Genomic DNA, 25,723 nt, shown 5'->3' with positions numbered 1-25,723 from the left:
GATTCCGCTTCAAGGTTCTTTATCTCTATTTTGTATTATATATACATATATATTGTTCTCTGTCTATTGAAAGTGAACAAAGTTGTCTTCAACAGGATGCACCTGTTTTTGCCCCAAGCTACGCAGAAATCAACACTTTCGCTTTTCGGCAAAGTTGAAAAAACCCCGAAGCAAAACGAATCCCCAAAAAAAGGGTTCGATGAATGCGTAAAGTTTATGGGTTTCCGTAGCAGAGTCTTTTGTTGGCCATGGAACAATGGAGTAGGGATTGAGGAATAATGCATGTCGAATACGACAAGCACACAAGAGTTTTAGCAATTAGCCGAACAGACGCACAGATCTGAGCAGCTCCATTATTTGATTGGGCCAAAATTGATTCACTTTGCTTGGGCCACTTGTCAGCCACACGCAGGAAACTGCGGCAACTCTCTAATGCCCTGGCCATCCCTTCCGGTTGCTCGCCCTTTATCAGCTGGCGCCCAGACGCACGGAAGCTGCCTTCTGTGGTCGCCTTTTGTATTTGCCTAACGAACTTAGAAGCTGAAACACAGAGACTGTCTTCGGCTTATTAATGGATCACGGCAACCCTGGCAGTTCCCTCTTACTGCTACTATAACCTCTCCTGCCTCGGAAAAAAGCTATTTAATTAGGCAAATTCGCTTTCGCTTACAAATTACCGCACGAAAAAGAAAGAATAGCATCAAGATGTTCTCTCACTTTACATTTTTCCAGACCCTCCGCTAAAAATGTACAAATTATGCAACACATGTGGCATGCCCCCCGCCCACTGCAAGTCAAAGTTTAGCTCAACTTTACGCATGATTTATGTAACCCCCATTTGCAGCAAAACCAAACCAAACTCAACCCAACTGAAGCGGCTGTTTTTTTTAAATAAAAAAAAGTCGAGTCCCCCAAAAAAACTTTACAACAAATAAAATTAGCAACATGTAGAAGAGCCCCGCAAAAAAAATAAACAAGCTTGCAGATATATTTTTTCTTTTATGTTTTGAACCTTTTTCTTTTTTTTTTGTTATTTTTGGTTTAGCCTGCAGGCGTTCTTTACAATATATCGGCATGTTTAACATATCCTATAACCTAAAAAAGAAACTTATTAAATTAAACTTCTACACATGTTTTGCCGGCGAGCACGCGTTTTTCGTTCATTTCGGGGAATGCCGTGTCCAAAAGTTGCCTCACATTCTGGCCCCGGAAATGCTCAATCTATTGTGCAAAATGTTATGCGGCATTCGCTACACTTGGCCAAGTCTATTGCCAAAAGTGAACTGAGTAAGAGCTGGGCTGGAGGGGGGAGCTGAGGCGGCGACGTTTCAAGTTTCGCTTTCTTTCGTTTATCGACATGGAAAATAAATCATTTTTGTGCGAGTGTGTTTGTGTTTTGTGGATGTGTGTGTGCGTGTGCGTGTGGCAGCTTTCATTGAAATCTCAAATGTGGTCCCAGATTATTATGGCACAAAGCCTTTGATTTGGGCCGCTTCTCACATGCTCAACACGCGCTCCACGCCGCTCGCTAGCCTTTTATATAGGTCTCTGCAATTTTGCTTGGATGTTATTCCATTTTTATTTTTTTCTGCTGCTGATGCTTGGGGTGCTGTAAATCTTGTCATTGTCAGAGGGTTTCCGACTTGGCAACGCGATGTTTATCGAGCATGTAGCGAAAAAATAAAAATAAATAAATAGACAAGCGTTGCGACAAGGACCTAAATTGTGGCCAACAAAAATATTGGGAATTATGTGCTCGAAAAAAAGCTGTAGAAAATAAATATAAACAAGTTGTTAGATGAAATCGAATATAAGATACTCTGTCGCGCATGTATCGATAAAAAAGAAATATCGAACAGTATGCTTTATCGATAAATGAAGTGATATATATATATAACTTTTATTCTTCCCTAACAAATTTTATTGGTGATAGCTTCAAGCAAACGAGTTAGCTGAAGCTCTCAGGCAATAGGTGTTCTCCATTACCTTTTGCAAACAGAGTAAAGTACAAGAAAAGGTAATTTGTAGCCATCAGAAGGGTTTTCTTCTTAGTGCGCTATAAAAGTAGCTTGTGCATATTACCATAACTTTATATACATATATATATACTATTAAGGCAAACACCGAACTGAGCATTCGCTCTATTAGCAGCAAGCAAACAGGCAAAAACAACACTCAACACCATAACATGCAACAGCAACAACACACACGCACACTCATATATTACACAAAACAAAACTCAAGCACAATAAAAAGCGCGTTGGCTTAGGTATATAAGGGTTTGTTAGTTCGTATAGTAAAAGCGTTGCTGGGTTGGGGGTGGGGTGGTGTGTGTGAAAAGGGATACAAGCGCCACATTGTGCGGCAGTAGACAACACGCCGTGCCACACTTGCACACACTAACACAAACACACACACACACACGCGCGAAGGGGCGAGGCGACATTATGGCGCCAGTCAGTCACTTTACTTATTGCCCTTTCTGTGTGTGCGTGTGTGTGTGTGAGTGGGTGGGTGGGTAGGTGGGTTCGTGTGGGTAGTTTTTGAAGTTGCGAACTACGTTTTGGTTGGGTTGGTACACAGACTGCCTGGCAGGCACTGTAACTGAGCACCGTTTGCCCTTTTGCAGCAGGTCGCAAAAACATTTCCAAGTCGCGCGCACACGAATTTCGCTTTGTTCTGTTGTGGTCACAGCGGGTCAATGGCGTCGTTTGACTTTGTTGAGTGGGGGGCAGGAACGGGTTTAGCGAACTTGAGCATCTAATGCAATCATTAGATTAGTGAGAAGTTACAGCAGTTTGTTGCTATGCTCAAGTTTTCTGCTGTATTTGGCACTTGAGCGGAGTTTCTCAAAGTTTCTTCGCTATCGATAACGATAACGTGTGCACATAGAGATTTATCAATTTAAGTGACATGTACCCGAAAATTGGACTCTTTGAATAAATGCACAGTTTGAAAATTTGTCTGTTCATAGTTATCGGCAATAGAGTTTCAGTATAAACTGTTTGTTTTGAGAAAAAGACCATTTCTAAGCTTTATTATTTTATGAAAGTTATCAAAAGTTTTACAATTGAGACACTTTCAATGAAGCAGACCCAATTTTGTAATTATCGATATTTTTATCAAATTTTTCAGTTTAAGTTGCATAGCGACTTTATAGATCATAAATTATATTATCGATTAAAATAGAAAATATAATTAAAATTTGAACAGGTTTTTCTAAACTAACTATGCTAATGCTTATAGAGACGTCAATTAGTTGCCAAGCAGAATTGAATCCCCTTTGTAAAGTAAGTCAAACTTTGTCCTGCTGCTGATGTTCTTGTTTGTTTGCTGCATATAGTATGTATAAACTTTTAGTTGGGACGCCTAACCTATAATTTGCTGCAGTGTTAGCGCCGTGTTTTAACTTTTTTTATTGCCGTTTGCCTCACTTGCTGTCAGGGCATCTGGTCTGCACACATTTACTGGTGGGTTTATATATGGATTGTTTATATAGCATATGGCTAGAGCTATGGCTAGGGCTTTGGTTGGGCCTGGTACGCTGTGCCTGTCGCGGAAATGTACCGCAGACATGCAAACAAAACTTTTTCGCTTCTTGGACTGGGGCACGCGAGCCCCGGCACCAGCAACAGCAACAATAACAACAAGAGCAACTGTCAAGATTCAGGATCCGGCTGAGTTCGTTGCAAGTATTTGCTATTTGCCTGCCACATTCCTTATTGCTGCTGTTGTCGCCCTCTCCTTAGCTGCCTCTTGCTCTTGTGCCTTTTTGTTCCGCATTTGCTTGGCTATGTTTTATTATTACTTTTTTCTGGGTGTCGACCCGCACCACGAAATGCACACTTGTTTATGTACGTGTGTGTCCCTCGTTGCATTGTCCTTTTTTATTATTTGTTATTTTTTTTTTTTTTTGCGCTCACTTTCGTCGCCTTTGGCTCTCGCGAGCTGTTAGGTGTGAGCTGCAAAGTGCTTTTTCCGTTTTTCCAGCTGAATTATAGTTTAATAAATTCATATATTTATTTTCTTGTGTGTGTTTGTTTTTTTTTTTGTCTGGCAGCCAAAATAAGCAAATGAATAAATTGCATTTGGTCGCCAGCTTTTTGCTTATAGTTGAAATTATGTCTCTTTGTTTGGCCAAAGGCAGCTGGCTTAAAGTTGATGCCCCAAAAAGTATGCAGCAAATATTTTTTAAAGCCGCTCGCTCGCTTTTAAGGTACCCTTCCACATTAACGTTAATTGCATTTTCGCCACACTTATCTGGCTATAAATAAAATTATATAATTACCTGGTATTGTGTGGCATAATACCACACGAACTGGGCTTTTTTGGGTGGTGCGGCTGCCCAGCCACGCCCCGCACCGCACCCCCGGCCCCGCCCAATCCACTTAACGTTGGTGTGTGTGGCCCGTTCGTTAGCATTATTTAACGCGTTGCCATGGCAAAAGGTGGCCAAAACAAAACAAAGCAAAGCAAAACCGAACCAAAAGCTGAAACAAAAGACCAACTAAAATGCGCAAAAGGTAAAGGGAGAAACTGGCTGAAAGACAGACAAAAAAGACAGATAGAGAAGCAAGACAGACACACAGACAGACAGACGGACAAGCAGGCAGGCAACAAAGTAGCGCGATACATTAGTGAGGCGAGCTGGGTGGGCGGGGAGGCAACTTATTTTCCATTTACATGCAGCAAAGCGCCTTTCTAGATGTTTATCCTTGTAGTTCCACAAAAGTAACAAGAACAGCAAAAATGGTAACAAATCCAGTTGAGGCACAAAAAATGCGCCTGGCAAAGCGTCAAAAGGCGCCGCAACAAAGCAAAATGCTCGCTCGATTTTTTCCCAGCATTTTTCCCATTGTGTTTTATTTTTTCCTCTTTTTTTGGGCTGTGTGCTAATCGCTCGGCCTTAAGACGAAATGTGCAGGCAACTTAGTTAGTGCTAATTAGCTGAAATTTAAGCAACTGCACTAAAAAGACATCAGCAATTAAGCTAAATTAGTGTTGTAAAACGAACAAATATTTCGAAAGTCGATAGTCGGCAATGGCTTGGATATTAAAAAAAAATGTCGAATCTTTTTAACACTGACAACAATATAATTCGCAAATAGCTCTAGCGCTAATGGTAACAATTAAATGGAGACAGATTCCCTTAAGGGAATATCTGATCAAATAAAATGAAAAGTCATAGCTATTTTTCAATACGCACGACAAAAACAAAGAGTGTCAATAATTTATAATTCTAAACTTGCTTCAGCGCGAATGAGAACAAGAATGACAGACAGATCTTCATAGGCAATTCAGCTTGAGTAGTGTTGTGAAGCGAATATCTGATAAATGGAAGAACAAATTACTAATGTTTTTCAACACTCACAAAAGACAACAAAGTTCGTTTTCGCTATAATTCCCAACTAGCTCTGGCACAAATGGTAGCAGATAACTAGATAGGACTTGTTTGTTCTCAATCCACGCTGATTTGATTTTTACTATCGAGAATCTAGACATCCTGTAGTCAACGCTCAGCACAAAGCCTGCTGCGCCAAAGAGCCTGCTATATTTGGCGCCTTGAGTTGTCTTGTCTGTTCGCAATCAGTTGTTGAATTTACACGAAACACGCATTAGCCAAATACATGAAGTTGCATTACACAACTTTGCGTGTCAATAACAAGCCACGCGCCGCCCCCCGCTAAACCCCCTGCCCTGCCTGCACTACTTCTTGGCCGTAAAGCAACCACCAAATGCAACTTGCAGGCGGCTCTAACTATATGCTTTGAGCCACATCAGCTAAGTGATGTGGCTGGCTATTTTGATATTATGCTGATTTCCATGGGGAATACGAGACATGTGCCTGGCTAAAACATAAGTATATAGCACATATACCCTATTAAGGTCTGAGTGTGTGTGTGTGTGGGTGTGTGTTAGCCACACGTATGACTCAACTCAATTATTTATGCAACATTTTGTATTTTCTATTTTGTTTCATTTAGTCATGTTGCACGTTTTTATGGCACATTTTTCGATTTTGCCATTTTAGTGCTGCTCTATTTTTATGACGATTTCGTGTTTAGCGCATTTCAATGAACTTTAAGTAATTGCAAATTGATTGAAAGCCCCAAAAGGGTCGCTCTACCTCCACTCACTCTTCCTCTCCCCCGCACTGGCTCTCACTCTGTCTCTGCTTCTATTTCTAGGAAATTCTGTATTCTAGTTCGTCCTGGTTATGCTCTACAACGGGCACTTGCAGCAAATTGCACACGCTTCTAAATTGTTTGCGTTTAATGCTTTCAATTAATTTAATGCATTTGCCCATTGCAATGGCTCTTTTATGGCAAGGACTGCCTCTACCGCGTCTCTCACTCCCCCTCTTTTACTCACTCTCTTTTGTGTGACGCGCTGCGATAACAAGCAGCTTTTGTAAGCATGAGCATACGTGTGTGCGTGCGCGTATTTAATTGCTTGTAATTTGCGCTAATGACGGTGCCAATTACAAAAACAACAACAACAACAACAGCAACTAGCCTTTCATTCTGCATGTCATTAAATACCAATTATTATAGATTTTTCATATATATACTATATTTATTTATGTATATAGATCTGCGATTAAATTTCCTGTTGCTTTTGTGCCGCAACTAATGTCAAAATCAATAGACTGCAAGTTGTGTAATTAAATTTCCTATTCCTGACTGGCTGTTACCCTTTCATACCTCACATCCTCACAGCCCGCCCACTCCTGCTGGTAACTCAATTAAAGTTGTAAACAAAACAAAAAAGCAGAAAAAATAAAATGGGTAAAATAAAACAGGCGAAAAACCACTTAAAATTGCAGCTAAAATAAAACTCCACTTTTTGGCAAAACTCTGCGGGCAAGTCCGTTCGCACAGTATTTATCTCTCTCTATATCCATCTCTATCTAAAACTTTGAATCGCTTCCTTCGCGCCCCTGTCCCGCTTTCTAGTATTTTACGCCATTTTTAATTGCTGCATGAAAAAGTAATTACAAATTTTGCTGTGTGCCGGTCGCGTAGTTTTTGGTGGCTCGTGTTGCACTGGTGGGCGGCGGAGGGGTGTGGCAATGCAACTCAAACAAAATTATAAGCAAACACGCAAAACTGCCACAAAACTTGAAAACCGAGCGGCCGCACACACACACACAAATAAAATAGCAAAAACAAAACATAAAAAAAGGGTGAACAAAATAAACAAAAAATGCGAAAAACACGCAAAATGCTTGAAGGGCAACGGGTAAGGTGGGTGGCGGTGGGCGTGGGCGTGGGCGGTTTAGAGTGTATTTGGTTGGTTAGCTGCTTTGCTGGCCAGCGGGCGGCCCCGCTTAACCAGACAGACGACGCATTGACTCGAACTCTGGTGTCCGTTTGGTGCAATCTGACCACAGCACGAGTCCTTTCCGGCCAAAATGAAAGGGCTGTGTTCTTGTGTTGGAACAAATTAAAAAGCAAAGGCAAGCGAATTGCTCTCGCTTCTCCACCTGCTCCTCCCCATGTTGTTGTTGCTGTTGTTATTTATTGCTAGACCTGGAAAAATTTAAAAGGACCTGCGTAGTCATGACCTTTGCACATGTTTTGTTAAATGTAATTTACCAAATTGTGTAAAATGGGTACAATAAAAAACACGTTTTGGGATTTATGTGAAGAAACAACCAGAGTTCAAAGCTACTCAGATATAATGAACTTATCCATAATTTAAACGAATGCCAACATTTAAATAATCAATAATTTGACGGTAATTATTTTTGTAATATTTAATTTTGTATTAGTTTTTTAATTTAATGCTTAAATATGCTTTAAGGTCAAATTTAAACCGAACTTAATTTGTATCTGAAAAATTAAAACAATTCTTTGAAACATTAAAGAAAAACGTATAATACCTTAAAAATCAATGCCCAAGTTTCAGATGAAACACCAGGAAAATGATTGGATGATGTATTTCCTAAGCCGCAGTCCTAGGAGCTAATATGCTTTATACAACATACATTTAAATAATACAATTTGCTCTGAAAGATATATGAAACGTTACTTTCCAATCATATTTAAAAAAAATATTTTATATTGCAATTAAATTGATTTCACAGTTCTGAAAACTAATTCGAATGAGTTGTTTGTGGAATCGAGGTCTGATCTACTTCCTTGCCACGACTTGTTCACGACTTAGCTCTAATTTATCGATTTTAGATGTCCATTACAAGTCCATTAGACTGCCACAGATGTGTACTTTACATATTAGAATTTATGCAAATTGAACGAATTTAAAGACAAATTTAGCTTGCAACTATTTTGCCGCTCTCTAAACAAATTTTTAATAATTAAAGAAGTTTTCTTTTTTAATAACATTTTATTGTGCTTCTTGATTTCCGTAAAATTTGATGTCTAACTTGTTCGTTTTTCTCATATCCAATCAATTTTTTATTATTTTTTAATAAGTGTTTCTCTAGTATTTTTAGATATATACACATAGTATATAGATGTGCATTACCCATTCCAATTGAATTTCTTGAACCCAACGCACACACACACCTAAGCTCACACTCAAATTAAACACTTTTGAAAAGTGAGAAAAATTCCAACCTAATTGCCACCTCGAAGCTGCTTCTGAGCTCTTTGCCTGCTCGACTTCTGCTTTTTGCTCATGCCGTGCGACATCCATTTTGTAGCTGCATATATAGAGTAAAGTATCTATAGGATACTTGCATTCATCATAGAGCATAATGGCGCAACATTTGCACTCAAGCTGCCGCACTTTGCATGCCACAGCCAAAGCCGAAGACATCGCAAATTTGTCGCAGCAAGTGCGGAGCAGGAACCGGGCCATGCATCTGCAAGATACTCGCACTTGCCTGCCTGCTTGCTGTCTGAATGCCTGCACCGCCCTGCCCGCCCTTTGTGCCCTGTCCCTTTCGCCTGACTGACATGCTTGACAAATTCGCTTGCAATTATTTATAGAAGTGCCAGCCCGAAGACCGAATACCGGAGCGAGAGGCGACGTCTTGACTCCGACTACTTGACTGCAACAGCAACTGCGACTGCGACTGCCACTGCCGTGTGGCATATATGAATATAATATGAATGTGTGAATGAATGAATGAATGCGTATGTGAATGATCCGAGCAAACTGACGTTGGGGCATATGCCACGTCATTTGCTTGCCACGGCGTGTGATCTACTTTTTGGGCAATTTAATTATGAAATTCAGCAGAGTTTTATTTTTGCGCTGGCCTCGCCTCATAATTTCTGCTTCTGTATCTGTATCTATAGTTGGGACTGTTTCTGTATCTGTTTCGATTTATGTGCCAAGTGTCAGTTGTTCAAGCGCTGTGCAAATTGAAAATTGCACTTTTTCTATGTCTCATTTTTGTTTATTCATTTAGCCGTAATAAATATCTATGCTAAATTTATTTGCATTTGCTTTTAGCCGTTCGACAGTTTTCTTTTTTCATATTTCAGTCCGATTTGTGTGTGTGTGTGTGCAATCAGCGTCAGCGCTAAAAATGTGGACGAAGTGGGGAGTGGGGAGTGGGGAGGGGCGAGTGGGAAAGGGTTGCGGCTGTGACTCACTAACTGGCGGTTAATTGAAAAACTTTGTGCTATTTGTATAATTTTCATAATTTACATGCCCCATCCTGTCACAAGATAAAAAATTGATAAAACTGTGGATAACAAAAAAAAAGAAGAATAATAATAAAACTCGAGCCAGTTAAGCGGACCGGTTTTTTTTATGGATTTTGTTGTCTTTTTTTCTTTGTCCAGTAGCTTGGCTAATTAAACGACGCAACAAGTTAATTAGCAGCGACAAAGGACGCGCGCGCTTACAGGACACATAGGACTGTGGCCGGCATGCCATTATATTAAAAAGTCAAAGCATACTTGCAGGCGCTCGCTCATTATAATACTAATACAAGTACTAGATGGCTTTTTTTTTACCCCACTCCGAGAGTCGACGGAGTTATGTAAGTTATTAGTGGGGCTTTGTGGTTGCGGATAAAACTCACAAAGTGCAGCTGCGGCAGCGACAGTGGCAGCGGCAGCGGCTGCTTCTCTTAACAATATGCCAATGATTAGCTGTGGTGCAGAGCTTCTCCCAGCGCTTCTGCCTCTTCTTTCTGCCAGGGCAAAGTAATCAGCGCGCAGTCAAAGCCAGAGCCAAAGTAGACGCCAAAATGTGCATTGGCCCCATTTACCTTTAAGCTGATGGCTTTAAGGCGCACATGTGTGGGCGTGGCTACTTATGTGACAGCTGTCGTTCAACTGCAATCTTCATTAGCCAGCGACACAATCAACCAAATGCAATCCTGCCTTTTATTTTGTTTTTTCTTTTTTGTTTTTCAATTTCCTTTTGGGCTAACAATTTGCGGCAAGTATTTTTTCACATTTTTGTTTTTAATTTTTGGGCAACCCTTTGCACGGTTTTCGTAATTAACTAAAATGCCAAGTTTAGGTCAAAGCGGAACAGTCAAAGAGGGGATTGTAGGGGATGGCAAATAAATACTAAATGCTCGACAGACTGTCAAGGATTTCATTTAGTTGCCAGTCTCTCCATTAAGAGGTAGTTTAGTTTACCTCTTTCTATGCGCTACTCTCTGCCTGTCTCCTACTCTTCTTTTTCTGGTCCCCTTTTTATTCTAATTTAATTTAGTTTTAGTGACACACACACACACATGGCTGCAGCTAGTTTGTGTGTTGTAAAGTGCTGCTGCAGGGTGAGTTGTGAGTGTTGAGTAATTGATTTTATGTGCAAATTGTGTGTGTTGCGAAGTGGAATTGAAAGCTAATTTAACTTGAATACTTTTGCTGTCTTTGCTGTTATTTACGCTGCTCAGTTTTTGGTGTTTTAAAAACGACTGATTTCATTTAACAAACTTAGAGTGTTAATCAACGTCGCAACGTTTTTATTATTCTATTGCTTTTATTAAGTGAGTGAATAGCTAAGCACCGTAGAGTGCTGGCAACCATAATTTGTCATAATCAACTAATAGGACGCGATTGTCAGAAATCGAACAACCAACTGTCCAAAGCACTTAGCAAACTGACAGCATTTGCTCGATGTAGGGATCAAAGAGCAAATTGCAATGACAGACCCTGCAGGCCATCAACTTGTATTAAGCAACGCAATGCACTAAACGCAACATCAAAAAAGAAAACAAAAAGTAGAAAAGGCGGAAAAAATACATTTCACAAACACAACGTGTCCACCAAATTCGCTTTGAACCGACTGGTATATTACGTTTTTCAATTAGCAAAATTAAAATTGAGAGAAGAAAAAAACAAGAAAAATACATAAAGTGCATACGGTGGTTAAAGTTTTCTTTTTTATGCTTTGGACGGAGAACAGATCAGAGCAAAATATTTCTACATGCTGTGGGGACTAGAATTTGAAAACGTGTAACTGTGTGCGTCAGGCGAATGGATGCGAGTGCTTGAATGAGGTATTGAATATTAAGCTAAGTATCGATATTTAAATACTTGACATTAATTTTATATATTTCCAATGAGAGAAAACGACGCAGCTTAACATTTAAGCCAGGCCCAAATGGCTTTAATCTTCTCAATTTTATCTGAAACTTTTTGCATTCCTTTTTTCGTCATTTAGCGATTTCTTTTCACACACAGATCGGTATTATTTTGGGCATAGTTTTAATTTAGTTAAGCCAGCTACTTCTAAGACAGCAAACTTTTGACACCCGCACACACACACACGCATACAAATACCTGCATACACACACCCGCCCACTCCAAACAAAAAAGTTCTGTCAGATTTTTGGTACACACGCGACTGTCGCAGTTTTTGATATGTGGCTACGTTCTGTTACAGCAGGGCGCAGAGAAAGGTAAAGGGAAAGGAGCCCAAGCACTTTTGGCTTTGGCATTTTCCACCTAGCTGCAGCAGCAGGTAAAAACTCTTGAACCCGGTTTGGTCTGGGCTAAAAGTTGAAAAGCGGTAAACAAGCCGAAAATGTCGCGACTGTCAAAACTCTGACGCCAGAAAAGGGGTTTTCCCGCCATCTAAATTTCAGAGCAGTCCTTTTCTCACACTCACTGTCACAGCTCTATAAATGCCATCATATCCTGCTACTGCTGTTGAATCCTTTGCCCTGTCTGTCAAGTCCTTTCTTTCAGTTTTTTTTTTTTTGGCATGGCAAGTGTTGCTGCCAATTTATTGCTGCAGTTAATTTGCATGAAATATAAATAAATGGCAAACAACTTGAGACAGTTTCGTGCACTTTAAGCGAGACTGAACTGCATGCCCCTCACTCTCTGCACACACCCTGCTGACACTCTCTGGTATGCCAAATTTAAATTAAATTAGAATTTCTCTAGCTACTTGGGTCTCGGCTCGGTGTGTAATTTAAAACTATTTTACATGCTGCTAAAGTGCGTCGCACTATGTGTGTGTGTGTGTACGTGTGTATGTTAGATAAAAAGGCATTTTGCAAGCTTTTTGAGCTGCAGCCAACTTAAACTTGTTAAGCTTCAGGGAATTTCAGCTTTGCAAAACAGCAAAAAAGTGCTACAAAAAAATACTAAAAATGAGAGAAAAAAATGTTAGAATATTTAAACTTAACTTGATATGCGCCTGGGAGCTTACTATGTCTTCTGACATTCTGTCTGTGTGTCTTTTAGTGTGTGTGTTTGTGTGTGTGTATGTGTGTTATTGTGTGTGTGCGCGTGTGCATCTGTGTGATTTATAGTGAGCTGGGATTAAGCTGTCTTTGTGCTGCGCAAGAATGTTGTAGAAAATTTTTAGTATAATGCACATGATAGAAGACGTCGGCTGGCCTAACAGATCTCAAATTCCCCGAGGCGGAAGTCACAGACATTTGGGATTGGAATTGCGTATTGCGCATGGAGAATGGAGTATTTCTTGCCGTAGCGCAGAGCTCAATAATCGCTTAATGCATATGGCTTTTGGTATTGTGGGGCAAATTGATGACAGGTTAAGCTAGCGGTAGCAGAAGACTAAACGTGATTGGCCTTTAAAAATAATAATATTAATAATTTATAATTAAATGTTTTATGTAGCCTGATTTTCATTACGACTTGAATAGTTTTATTCTTTTTAATTTGAGTTTTTCTTTTGGCTTAACGGCTTAGTTACCAATCAAGGCTAAAGCCATGTAACCATGTCTAATGCCAATTATTATAAAGCACAACAAATTATTACTTTATTCGAATACAATAATATCAACCATATTGTAATTACACTCTTCAACAGCCATTACCGTTTTTATTTTTCAATAATCAGACATTTGATAAGCATTACATTCGACTTTCATGAATTAAATTAGCCTTATTTAAATAATTTAAAATTCCCAAATCAAATTATGTTTCAATATCTGTACCTTATGCTTCATACTTTTATACAACTTCAGACGATTTGAACGTACTTTAAAACCAATTAGCCAAAGTATGAAATATCAAATACCTAAAGAGAACTGAAAAGTAACAACAATAACAAAAACAACAAAACGCGTGTAACAATCAATAAAAAAAGAAAGAAATCTACAAAACCATATGAAAAATGGCGTCGCATGGCATAACGGTAAAAGAAAAAATACTCGTTTATAGTCGTCGTCGCCGTCGCCGTCAATGCGTGGTTAGGCGAAGCAAAAGCGATGACGACGCTGCCGCCATTGTTAATAGGATTAGGAAGCACAACAGCCAACAACTAGCACAACAACAACACCAACAACAATAGCAGCAGCAACAACAATACATTTCCCAAAGCAAAGCAAACGGCATTAGCAACGGCCAAAACCCACAGCAACAGTAAAAGCAACAACAACAATTAAAAGCAAACGAATCACTCACACAGACACATACACACACCACAGCAGCAATAAAAAGACTGCGCAAAAAAATACAGAAAATCATTTATAGTAAAGACAGCGAAACAGCACAAGACAGAGACAACGCAATCGACAGAGCGACAAGACAGAGCGAGAGGGCAAGTCAGGGCAAAGCAAACAAAAGTAAATTAGATTGTGTGGCCCATTAAGGCATTAAGATTTCATTGCTGTTGTTGTTGTAGCTCTTGTTGTAGGTGCTGTGTCTAAAGCTCGCCTAGTGGGGGCGGGCGGGGGAGATGTGCCCTGTGCCATATGGGACATAAGTTGGCCAAAGACAGTGCGTACACAGAGAGAAATTAATTAAATGAACACGCACAAATCAACTGAACTAAATCGAATTAAAAATATTAAAGCACATAAATCTCAAGAAATTCACAAACATACGAAGCTATTAAAAAAACAGAAAATGTTTAAAGATTACCTGAAAAATTCTTATATTTTTGTCTAAAAATAAACAAAATATTCTTAGAGCTTTTGCATATTTTATTTGCCCATATATGTGTGTTCTAAAATCTATTAAAAATTGAAAAATAGTTTTACACACAAACAAAAGCTTTGATTATTAATATTTTATATATATTGGTTTTTTTAGACTAATATTTTTTAGGTTCAAATTAATTTCGTTTGCCTTTAGTTAAAAGCTTTTTGCTCAGTGCAAGTGCAGTTACCCTCGACTTGGCCGCATTGAGCACTTAAAGCGGCGTCGTTGCCAACGTTGCCGGGCACTTTAAGGGTTTCACTTAAGACCCCATCGAGTGTTGGAAAGGGGGTAAGGGCCAGCCAGCTAGGCTGTGCTACAATACACTACTCTACATACACGCGCTTCGTTTTCATATATTGAAACACTTCAGCATTTTGTTGACTTGTTAAGGCCGCCACCTCGCATCGCATCGCATCGCACGGCATCTCATCTGACATCTCATCTTGTTACACGAGTCGCTGGATACGTGACTTTTTGCGGTTTGCTTGGATTTGGCTGCTAAAAGTGCTAAAAATTGGCCACGCTGCCGCCTCAGCTGAACCAGCTGAAAGCCACCCATTTTGCTATTTTGTTATTTCGCTATTTGCCTGTTTATTTGTGCGCGCGTTTAATGGCCTTGAAGTGAACGCGCGTCCGAAATGTATCTTGTATCTGGCGGATGTCGTTGCATGGCCAGCTAAATTTAATGGTCCATTGAGGTGTGTCTTAACTGTGTGCGTGTGCGTGCTTGTGTGTGTGTCTGTGCGTCTGTGACTAAGTGCCTTCTGCTGGCATTTGCCATTGTTTGCCTACTTTTAGGCGCTGCCATTGTATTGTTGGGCATTTGACTTAATTTAAAGTGTGACGACCACTCAAGTCTAATTGTCTGTGTGTGTGCGTGTGTGTGCGTGTGTGTGTGTGAAAAGGGTGAGCAACAAATACACATTTGTAAACTATTTACCAAACGTGCTGGATGCAGCATCAACGAGCTATAACACACGAGCGCTAGAACTCACCCCAAATGTTCCTTTATATGCGCCGCTTAATAGTTTCTTGTGTATATAACAATTAACGTCCATCGCTCCATTAAATCACTACAAAGTTGGATGACCCTAAACAGTTTGCTCTGTTGCGAATCGAACGAGGGCAAATTCATTGAGCTAATCACTGCTTTAGCTGAGTTAATCACAGTACATATCCATATCTTTTATGTATTTGATTAACCATAACAATTAAACATAAGAGTTGGACATATCTTGAAATATTCTATCCATAAGGCAGCCCAACAATAACACATACTTTGTTACTATGCAATACGATCTATTTAAATATGACCTCCATTAAAAATCGAACTTACGAAACATAAGTTAGAAGCCTTCAAGGCTTAATGCAGTTCTCGCTCTCCTTTATTATATTCCAACAACTAACCATTTCTACATTTCTTTCTCTTTGCAGGTAATTTACTATTTCACACTTGCCACACTCTCTAGAAAACTCAGGCGTCTGTAAGTAATTTAATCAACATTTAAGACATGGCTCAAACTTTCAATTACCTTGAAATTCTCACACCCCAACCAAAATGTTGACAACGTTCGCATTAAAATATTTTCAAACCGGAATTTCACATAAAAATTCCAAAAAAACAAATCATCTCAGACTGCCCACAAGTTCCTCAGGGTTTATTTATGCTGATCATCATTAACGAACTCAAAACGAACCGAAGCGAACCCTTGAAGAAAATCAAACTCAGCGAACAAGAAAATTAATTTATGTATGTGCATATGCAGCAGCCGAAAGGGTTGCCAAATAGTTATCTGAAACTGGAGGGCGGGGGGAAAACTAAACACAATTCGACTCGAGCTCAACTCCACTGAAGGAGTCTGGAGTCTGGACAATACATGAATTCATTAATATGCTGAGCTCTGCATGTGACAAAGGACGTTCGGACAGGAGGCCACTGGCCACTGGCAGCAACAACAATGCATTATAATGTGCTTATAAATATATTGTTGTGCGAGTGCTTAGGATGCTTAGCATCTTTCTGTTGGGGTTCAGTTGAGGAACTCAAGGGTTGCGCTGTCTTTCCCAGGGCCACGCAGCATTAGAACCCGAAAAATTTCATGAAAAACTTGTTTAGAATTTCATCTTTTTGGATTCACGAAATTTGTGTGTGTTTTCCGTTTGATTTTGCGTTGATAACAAGTTCAGCCTTTTATTATTATTGTTATTTTATTTTCTGCTTAGGGTTGGGTTTTGAAGGTCAAGCAAAAGTCGTTCACACGTTTCACAATTAGCAGCTGGCGCTGAGATTTGGTCAAGTCGGTCAGCAAGTCGGACTATTAGAAATAGCTACTCAGTAAAAGTCCAATAATTATCTAAACTATACTCTATCCACACACACACACCACACACAGCACACTCATGTGTTTGCATAAATTGAGCCCATGCAACCCCAAATCGTTTGTATAGATCTTGTGCGTGTGTCTGTTCCTTTTTTTCATGTGCCCTAAACCTTATTTGATGTCAAAGGGCAACCCATTCCGCAATGGGACACGCGCCCAAACGGTCACAAATCTGCCCTCCACTTTGTCCTTCTTGTTGTTCTTGCTGTTGATTTCTATCTTTTGGTAGTTGTTTATGCAGTGCCTCGGATCTAGAACTACCACTGGCACTGGACCTACATATATTTTATAGTTGGCGTCGGATTTGTTGTGCTATGTGGATTTTTGCGCATTTTATTGAGATGAATTACATGAAATATACGTATAAATGAGGGTCGACATTTGCAGTCACAGTCACAGTTCCAGTCGCAATCCCAAGCTCAAGCTCCGTCTCATATGTATTAATGATTTTGGATTTAACTTGATGTACTGACCATGTTCATCAATGTGGATTAGAGAGTGGGAGTGCCTGCACAATGGGCTCCAAAATCAATAGGAAAACGAAGGCGAACTATTCGACATTCCGAGTGGACAGACAGTTTGCAGGATATTGCTGCGCCTTGGAATAGCGCAAAATTTTAATGTCCTTTTTGCTGCGTTCATAAATTTTTATTATGTAATTGAGTTTGTTCGGGGCCTTTTATTATTATGGTATGGTATCGGTCCTGTTCGGGGGTGTCTTTCTCCAAATGTCTCCAAATAAAACAATAAAAGCAAATGGTGAAATGCTGAAATACCAAAAGGGGGCATATTAATAAATAAAATGGGGTGCACAGCAAAACAGGGTTAGCTTTCTCTCTGTTGTGGGGTTAGCTCAATATCTTTATGATATGCATGTTGTACAAATTGTGGAAACATTTGGGTGAAGCGATCAATAAATGTAAACATAGCTGGAAATGTGCAGTGGCGAATGGCTGAATAACAATAAAAGTTTGGATAAGATTGAAGATGAGCTGTATCTAATTTAAGAGTGTGCAAAATGAAGAAATACAATTACTTTTGCAATTGATTGAATTATTCCAAGCTCAAAAATTTAAGAATTAGATTTTTAGAATCTAAAACTAACTATGTTCTCTATTTTTTAATATTGGTTAAAAATGTTCAATTACTTAAAAAATTTAAATAATGAATTATTAGCCTTAAAGATCTGCTATTTTCTTCAAAAACGTATCTCCCTACTCTCTATAAAAGTAACTATAAAAATGTTTTAAAAAAATCGATTGATTTAAACTGAAGTTCTTGCCTCTTAGACCATAATCAAACCAGATTCTAAATGTGCCTCACTGAAAACCGAACTTACATTTAACTATTATCATTCATTCCCAATCTCATGTTCAATTATTCATTCATAAAATCTGGACTTACTTATATATCCTTTCACAAGTTCTTCACTTTATTATTCTCACCCCAATAAATCGAATGTGAGAATGCTCTCCACAGTATCGATGCCATATTCATAACGCCTCATTGCGATACATATACTCAACGGCATCTGCAGTCATTCACAAACTCATTATTAATTGATTAAGCCGCGCCCAATAGGCCTCCAGAAAATAATATTGTGACAGTGAACACGCGCCAATGGAACGCCTCAAAGAGCAGCAGCAGAGTCCCCGTCTCAGATAAAGGCGCAATAAATTTACATAAATTACCCGCATGAATGCAAAGAATGCCTCGAGATGGGCCACGCAGCAAATGAGCAACAAAAAAAAGTGTCCCAAATGCGCAGCAATTCAATGAGCAAACCGAGTGAAAGGCAAACCTGAAATATGCGGCACGTTCCACACGTAACTCGAGTTCTGGGTTTTCGTTTCAACGGATCGGCTAAATCGGCTGTGCCGGCGCGGGTAACATGTCCCGTAAGCAGACGCCGCACGCAATTAGCATGCTAAGAAGACAAAAAATGGGAAGAAGAAGCAGCGGCCGCCACAAAAAATGATATATAATAAGACATCGAGCCGGGCGCACGCTCATAAATCTCCGGCGCACTTCGTCGCACTCTGCACTCGATCTGGTACCGGTTTCTCTTTTTTCTTTCGGTGTCCCATATCCGGAACCCTTCTCAGCTTTTGTTGTAGTCGCGCACAATGGGCGCCCAATCCGGTGAAAGGTTAAGGTGTCATTTCGTTTTTTATGCTTCTTTTTTCTTTTTATACTTGGCGTAAACAATCAACAAATTTGTTTAACATTCTCACTTAAATTCTAAACTGCTCTCTTTGCGCTTTTTGCAGCAGAGTGTTGCAACCCTTGAGTTGACAGTGGGTGGTGTGGGTGGTGCTGCGGAATTTCCTTACTCCCTTAAAGAGGGTATCATAATATTGAGATGAAAAGTGTAACAAATAGAAGCAGGCATGCCTTTAAACATAAATTATTATATTAATTTATATTCTTCATCCGTAACAACAGCAGAGTCAATAAGGTCATGTTCGTCTGATCTAAGTCTTAAAGCCGAACAGAAAATATTTGGGTATCGGCCGTGTGGAAGCATTATATTATATAGTTGCCATAGGAATGATTGGAGGATTAACTTTAATTAGTTTCCAGCATATCTTGAACGTGCGCCTTAAATATAGATGCAATGGAAACAATAGTTCGCAAATAAAGCTTTCACATAAAAAAAACATTTCTATGTCAAGGGCATTTAACATTCGGAGATCTGCTTCTATATAATTGTATTTGGCTGTGGGAATGTTGTCGTTGTTATTGTGTTTGCTCGCGCTGCCTGTCAAATTGCTGTCAACAACGCAGCTCAGTTGTTCTTTCAATTGTTGCTGTTGTTGTTGCCGCTGCCAGACAATACAAAACTCTTTCAAAGTTTATTCTTTTTAATTAAAGTTGAATGTGAGACAACTCGCGGCTTGGCAAACTAGAAAATTTACCAACTCCGTTTCCTCTGGATGTGCTCAAGTAATGTGATTGCCGCGAAAGTTTCAGCCGTTTGTGGCCCATTGACACTTTGTAATTAGAGCTGTGAGTTAACAGTTAAGATCGATTTGGCCTTTATATTCTAATGGGATTGTGTGTCCTGCTAATTGGATCACTTCAACAGCTATGCAAAAGTCTCTCTACCCTTAACGCAAAGGCAAGCTCTTCACTTGGGCTCTTCGGCACCCTTCAGATTTGGCTCAACTCTCAGTGCTCTTTGGCTCAACACATCACTCAAGCTGTGGGCTCAGGCCATTGTACACACTCCTTTAAATTACTCTTTGAGCAACCCCCAATCGACTGCTACCCTGTCTCTCGCTCTATCTCTCTCACTCGCTCTCACATGCATTGCAGTTGTCTTAAATATCATATGATAACTCCAGTTGGAACTACCTTCTCCAATGCAAACTCGCTTGACTTTGATTTGTGCTTAGCTCTTAGCCAATACTCAAACCCCAAGCGCAAGTCCAAGCCGACACGTTCGCCCTCAGCTAGTCGAAGGCGCTAAGCTGACGTCATCAACACCCGGCAAAATGTTTTTGGGTGTGTAAATTGCATGAGTCACTCGCACCCCTCCAGAGTGCTCAGAATCCGTCGCTAAACTCCCCGCACATTCAACCACTATCCGATTTCAGACCCTTTTCAGGCCACCGCCCACGTAATTGCTTCCTGCCAGAATTCGGACATTGGGCAAGCGACGGCAGGGTTTGAGCCTTGTGCTTGGTGCCCTGCATAATTAAGCAGTCGACTGTATTTTAAACCACTTAAAATTGGCAAACGGAAGTCCTGCGCCGAGTCACGCCCCGCAGCAAACACCTGTCACGTTTAGCTGCCAAATTCTGAGCAAAAAACAAAACAAAACAAAAAAAAAAAACCAAGAAAGTAGCAAAGGAAAAACCCTATGTGACTATGGCACAATCAGGCCTAGTCCTTATTAGCAGTGCCCTCTGGCATACACATTGCAATGTTTCAATGCGACAATAAAATCGAACACCCGCTGCTTCCAATGCCAATCAAACTTTGGGTGGTCTGCCAGTGACAGCCACAACGAAAGACACCGGCATAGCGGGGCGGGCACGGGGTGAAAGGCGCTGCTAATGCTAGGACAGAATGTCCACCTGGTGGCAGTGGCCCCTGCACCACAGCCCATCAAATAGGCACAGGTCAATCGATATAATTTTGCCATTCCATATATTTATGGGCATATATATAGAGAAATTTGTGCCAAAAGCTGGGAGGGTGACAAATTTGGATTGGGGACACCCAAAGCAGCGACAATAACAGCTGAGCTGCTCATGAGGAATTCATTTCACTTGCACATGACCGACTAAATCCAGGCAAGCGGCATTAAATGGCGTTGGGATTGCTACACTAAACCTTGATGGCTATGTACTTAGTTTATGGACAGTGGACAGGGGACAGGGAGGGGGTACCAGCACAACAGGAGCTACTTCAAGAAATTTCTAGGAGATGTCTTAAAAAACAGAGAAAATACAGTAATATCTGGATAATGCGATTGACTGTCAGCTTGCCTAAAAGAATAGCCCCTGAGCTCATCGACTAAGCTCATCGGCAACAATATAATTTACTATTGTATAAATATACATATTTAGATATAAATACTATTCAAATAATATTTAATTATATTATCTTTATATATAATATTTATATTTTATATATGTTATATAATTAGGTATATCCGATAAATTAATTAATTATATTGGCATATAGTATGTATAAAATGTAATTAAATATTAGAATTCGTACATTTTTAAATATTAATGATATTTTTTAAGACTTATATTCAAACAATTCAGCTTGTTATACTATTTATCTATCTGCTGAAAAGCTTTCACGATCTAATGATTTATTTATTTAGGCACAAGAGAACAATTCTGGAACTTTCTTACTTTCCATATGTTATAAGACTTCTAATTTGAAAATATTTACTTGCTTTGTAATTAGCTATTCTTGGGACCTTCTCTTTCTTCATCCCAAAATTAATTTATTCTGGTGAAAAGATTTCCAGCTTGTAACATTTATTCCTCGATAAATTTAAATATTGTTACTACAAATTTTGATGTTGTTCATAATAATAGGAAAATCAATCTTCTTTTACAGAGAAATGTACAAAATGTCCCAGAAACTGTTTCATATTATTCATGGCAATGGAAAAAAATCAAAGAGAAAGTCATATATTTTTTAACTCTATTTGACCAGCCCTCCCAAACATAACTCTATTTATGGCGCCCCTAAATCGTTTTGGCCTGCAATCATTTGTCAAACTATTTGGTCATTCAATAATAAATTGTCGACACTTGAATCATAAATTCAATTAAGTGGAAGTAGTTAATGGTGGGCCAGTCCAACAAATTGATTAAATAATAAAATGTCATTTGTGGCGTACGATGGGCATATAAGGCCAGCAGCTGTTGGTTGAATGAACCCTAAAACAAAAAAAGGCCATATTAACTGTCAGTTGTGGGGCCGCATAATCAGCGGTCAAGCACGTCAAGTTGAATGAGTAAGTTCTTAGTTTTTAATCAAGTTTTTAGGTCTATCATTAACATAACTCAGTGGTCGTCATCATTAGGCTGAACTTTGCGCCAAAAAGTCGACCCTCAACAGATGTTGCGCAAGCACAGTTCTAATCGAACAAAAGTCCCAACAGCTTCGGCTTCAGATTCAGCATCAGCATCAGCTACAGCCTCGGTTTCGGTTTCAGGTTCAGTTTCTTAACTACCCTTCCGGGCAGCCAATGACCAGGCAATAGCTAAAAGCCATACCGTAGCAACTTCCTCCCTAGGCTCGAGTCTCATTACAAATAAATATCTTGGACTATTTATAATGCCAATGTGTTGCTGAACTGGACTTTGCCTCCCTTTTGCGCCTGCTGTCTGCGCAAATTATGCAGATTAAGGGGTCAGTCTCGTAGTCTCGGGTCCACAGCTGGCGGCCGTTAAGATCTTTGCTCGGCTCTCTCCCTCTCTGTATGGCACCTGGTTGGGCAGTTTGCCCGGCCCGCTGGGCTGCTACTTACCAACAACTTTTTCTATTGTTTTCTTCTTTTTAACTGCTTTTTGTGGTTGCATATAAAAAAAGGAAGGAAATGCGTTGCATAAAATTTACATGAAATTCAAATTTTCATGTTTTGCCTGCATAAATTGTTCGAATAGCTGTTGCCATTAAATTGTAGCCATTTCTTATAGATGTGTGTTAACAAATATGTGGCATGGGCTCTACATACGAGAAGTGAATCCATTTCAACCCATGCTCGCAGCTAATTTAATTGTGTTTCTGTGCCAATCCACAGCAAAGTTTATGGCCCAACATTTAACGCTTGCCAGACGAAATCAGTTCATAATAAGCTCGGCGAAACGGCAATATACTGATGGCGCCCCGGATTTGATTTTTTCTGGGTCACATGTGCTTAACACAAATGCTTAACTTTTGGCCCAATCAGCGTACCCAAATCCCCAGCGCCGCCTATTCGGGCCAAAACAAAAGTTTTGTGTGCAGCGCCCAAAAGTATGCCACACTTTCATATTGCAATGCGCCAGCTGCAGCCCCTGTGTTTTTGTCCGTCCGACAGTCTGTCCGTATTTGTTTAGTCGCAGTTTTTCCGTAGTTTTTTTTTTTTTGGCCATAGCATTTCTATGCCGCTGCCAATGCCAAAATTTGCGCGTTAATTTGTCTGCAGCTTTTTTTGCTCGCACTCGACTTTGTGGCTTATCAGCCAAATGCAAAATGTTGCAGGCGCAAAGTTTTTGTTTCTTTTACATTTTGATGTTATTTTTAGCCATTTTAATTGAGTTTTGCTGCACTTTTTTTTTGTCGTTTTTTTACTGCGTTTTTTATGCATTTTTATGAGCTTCTAGACAAAGATTTAGTTTGAAATTTATCGTTTTCAGTTTTAGTATTTAGAACTAAGTTTGCTCTGATGGGCTTTGCATGAGGGCTTCATGGGAAGGTGAAATTCGGGATTGTAGTCATTTATTTATTGTTTACATTGCAGACTTAGCTACAGATATTTTATCGATATATTATTTATTACATTTTAAATAAATAAACAAATAACTGTGCATTTTAGCAAAAAAGCAAAATACAGAGCCAAAAAAATATATCTGCCAAAAAAATAATAATATTATATTCAAAGCAAATGTCTTTCGACTTGTTGCGAAATCAAAACTCGAACAAACAGAGTTGTCTTGTTAAATATAAAATTTTTAACCAGAAAATGTAAATTTTTGCACATAAATATGACACCCACATGCCAAAGTTTAATGCAGGAGTCTTCTTGCTACGTTGCTTGCATCACTTTTGCAATTGAACTTTAAGATTCTTTGTCAAAATTAAAGTCATACCCAAGTTTTTCACACATTTTCGGTTGCGTATTCCAATAGCCTCAAACCAATTTCACTATGCTTTCCGCCTGGCAGAGAAAGTGAATAGTTCTGGAGCTCACATTGGACAAGCTGCACAAGTTGTTTGTTTTGTTTTTGTCTCGGTTCGGCTTCAGCTTCGAGCCACTTTCACAACAGACTGTCTCTCTTATCGTATCTGTGCAATATGTCAACTCTAGACCCACAACAATGCATGGCACACACATTTTCCATTTGCTGAATGCATTCGCGTTGTCACTGCAGATACAACAAAAACAACATCAACAAATTTCTACACAACAGCCAAAAAAAGAAATAACGCCAATTTCAAATGCGCGCTAGGCATTTTGACATATCTGTTGTCTTTGTTGTTGTTAGAATTTTCTTTTGTTTTCGCGGAAAAATTTGTATAGCTCGCTTTTCGCGTGGCATGGCGCAAAAATGCGTCAATGCCAGCGACAGCAGTCAAAAAGAAGACAACACTTTGAACTTTTTCGTTTTTGGTGTTTCCTTTGATTGTTGATAAATATGACAATAAAATGGACACATATCGACCAATAACAACAACAACAACGGCATAAAAACAACTTCAAATAAACGCAATATTTTTGTGCACTCTCGCGGTACAGTTAAGCACGGCGTGTGTGTATATGTGTGACGTGTGAAAATGCTGACAACAACCGCGGCTACAACAACAACAACACTACCTCTAATAAAAACAAGCCATGCACAGCTTTTGAGCGCCAAGTTTTTGGCATTGTGCGCCGCGTAGAGTCTGCAAAAAAACAACAAAAATGCTTTACTTAACTTTTTTCTGACATGGCGCCATCTGTTGGCGGCGAGCGCAAGAGACAGCGTGTGTGTGTGTTGCCAAAACGCACGTGATAAGCATATGAAATTTTATGGCAACTCTATTTGTAACTTTCACGTGTGTGTGTGTGTGTGTGTGTGTGAAAAGGAGCTCGAACAACTTTTTGCTTTGAAGCTCTGCTGCCAGCACCCTTCCGTACTGCGCTGTGTATGTCCCTCTCCCTCCCTCTCTCTTTCTCTCTCTCTCTTTCTGTCTGCTGCCTCTTTCTCCCGCACTGTCTGCTACTTTTGTGTGTGCACTGACTTGGAAAATACTTTTTGTGATAACATTTTATGGCTTGACAAGCAGCAACTCAAACTACGCGCATCTCTTTTTGCCCAAGAAAAATTATAAAAAACACAAAAAACGCAAGGAAAAAATATTTTGTGTTGCAAACTGAAGCATTACGAGGCTCTAGGCACATATATGGGATAGTTGCGAATGCCAGGCATCAATTTGCAATTTGACAGCTGCCTATAAATAGCAGCAGAAATGACAACGCCAACTTACAATCACTTTGACATTGATGGAAGTTGCTAAACTGTTCGAACTTGTAAGCCAACAGGAAGAAGAGGACTGCAAAAAAAAAAGAAAAATAATAATAAAAAAATGAAGCAGCCATCGAGCTGTGATCTTTGAGTCAATTTTAACCATTTGAATAGGTCCAATTTTATGATTTCGTTGAAATTTCACCAAATTTTGGACTATCAGAGTAGTTTTAAATCAACAAATCAGTATGAATACCAAATGACTCAAGTCTAGTTACTACTCTATAATGTTACGATAGCTACGCAAAACGAAATAAGT

General features: G+C 39.5%; 1 protein-coding gene across 36 annotated transcripts in view; it reads left to right on the top strand.

The window, feature by feature from the left end:
* mbl (muscleblind) overlaps positions 1-25,723 on the top strand; it is a 228,494-nt gene that overhangs the window by 150,262 nt on the left and 52,509 nt on the right. The window contains exons 3-4 of one of the 36 annotated variants that reach the window (XM_064682209.1): positions 15,774-15,823; positions 15,975-16,539. The exons of the other annotated variants lie outside the window; for them this stretch is intronic. Coding sequence (XP_064538279.1) covers positions 15,774-15,823; positions 15,975-16,020 — 96 coding nt within the window. The 3' untranslated portion in view covers positions 16,021-16,539. Of the gene's footprint in view, positions 1-15,773; positions 15,824-15,974; positions 16,540-25,723 lie in introns of those variants that run through there. 36 annotated transcript variants of the gene reach the window in all.

Source organism: Drosophila montana, unplaced genomic scaffold, assembly GCF_035044405.1.
Source record: "Drosophila montana isolate Dmon_TW-CO22-7 unplaced genomic scaffold, ASM3504440v1 contig_2438_1, whole genome shotgun sequence".
NCBI classification, from domain to species: domain Eukaryota; kingdom Metazoa; phylum Arthropoda; class Insecta; order Diptera; family Drosophilidae; genus Drosophila; species Drosophila montana.
The sequence above is the reverse complement of the archived record's forward strand: the minus strand, read 5'-3'. Positions and strand labels throughout refer to the sequence as shown.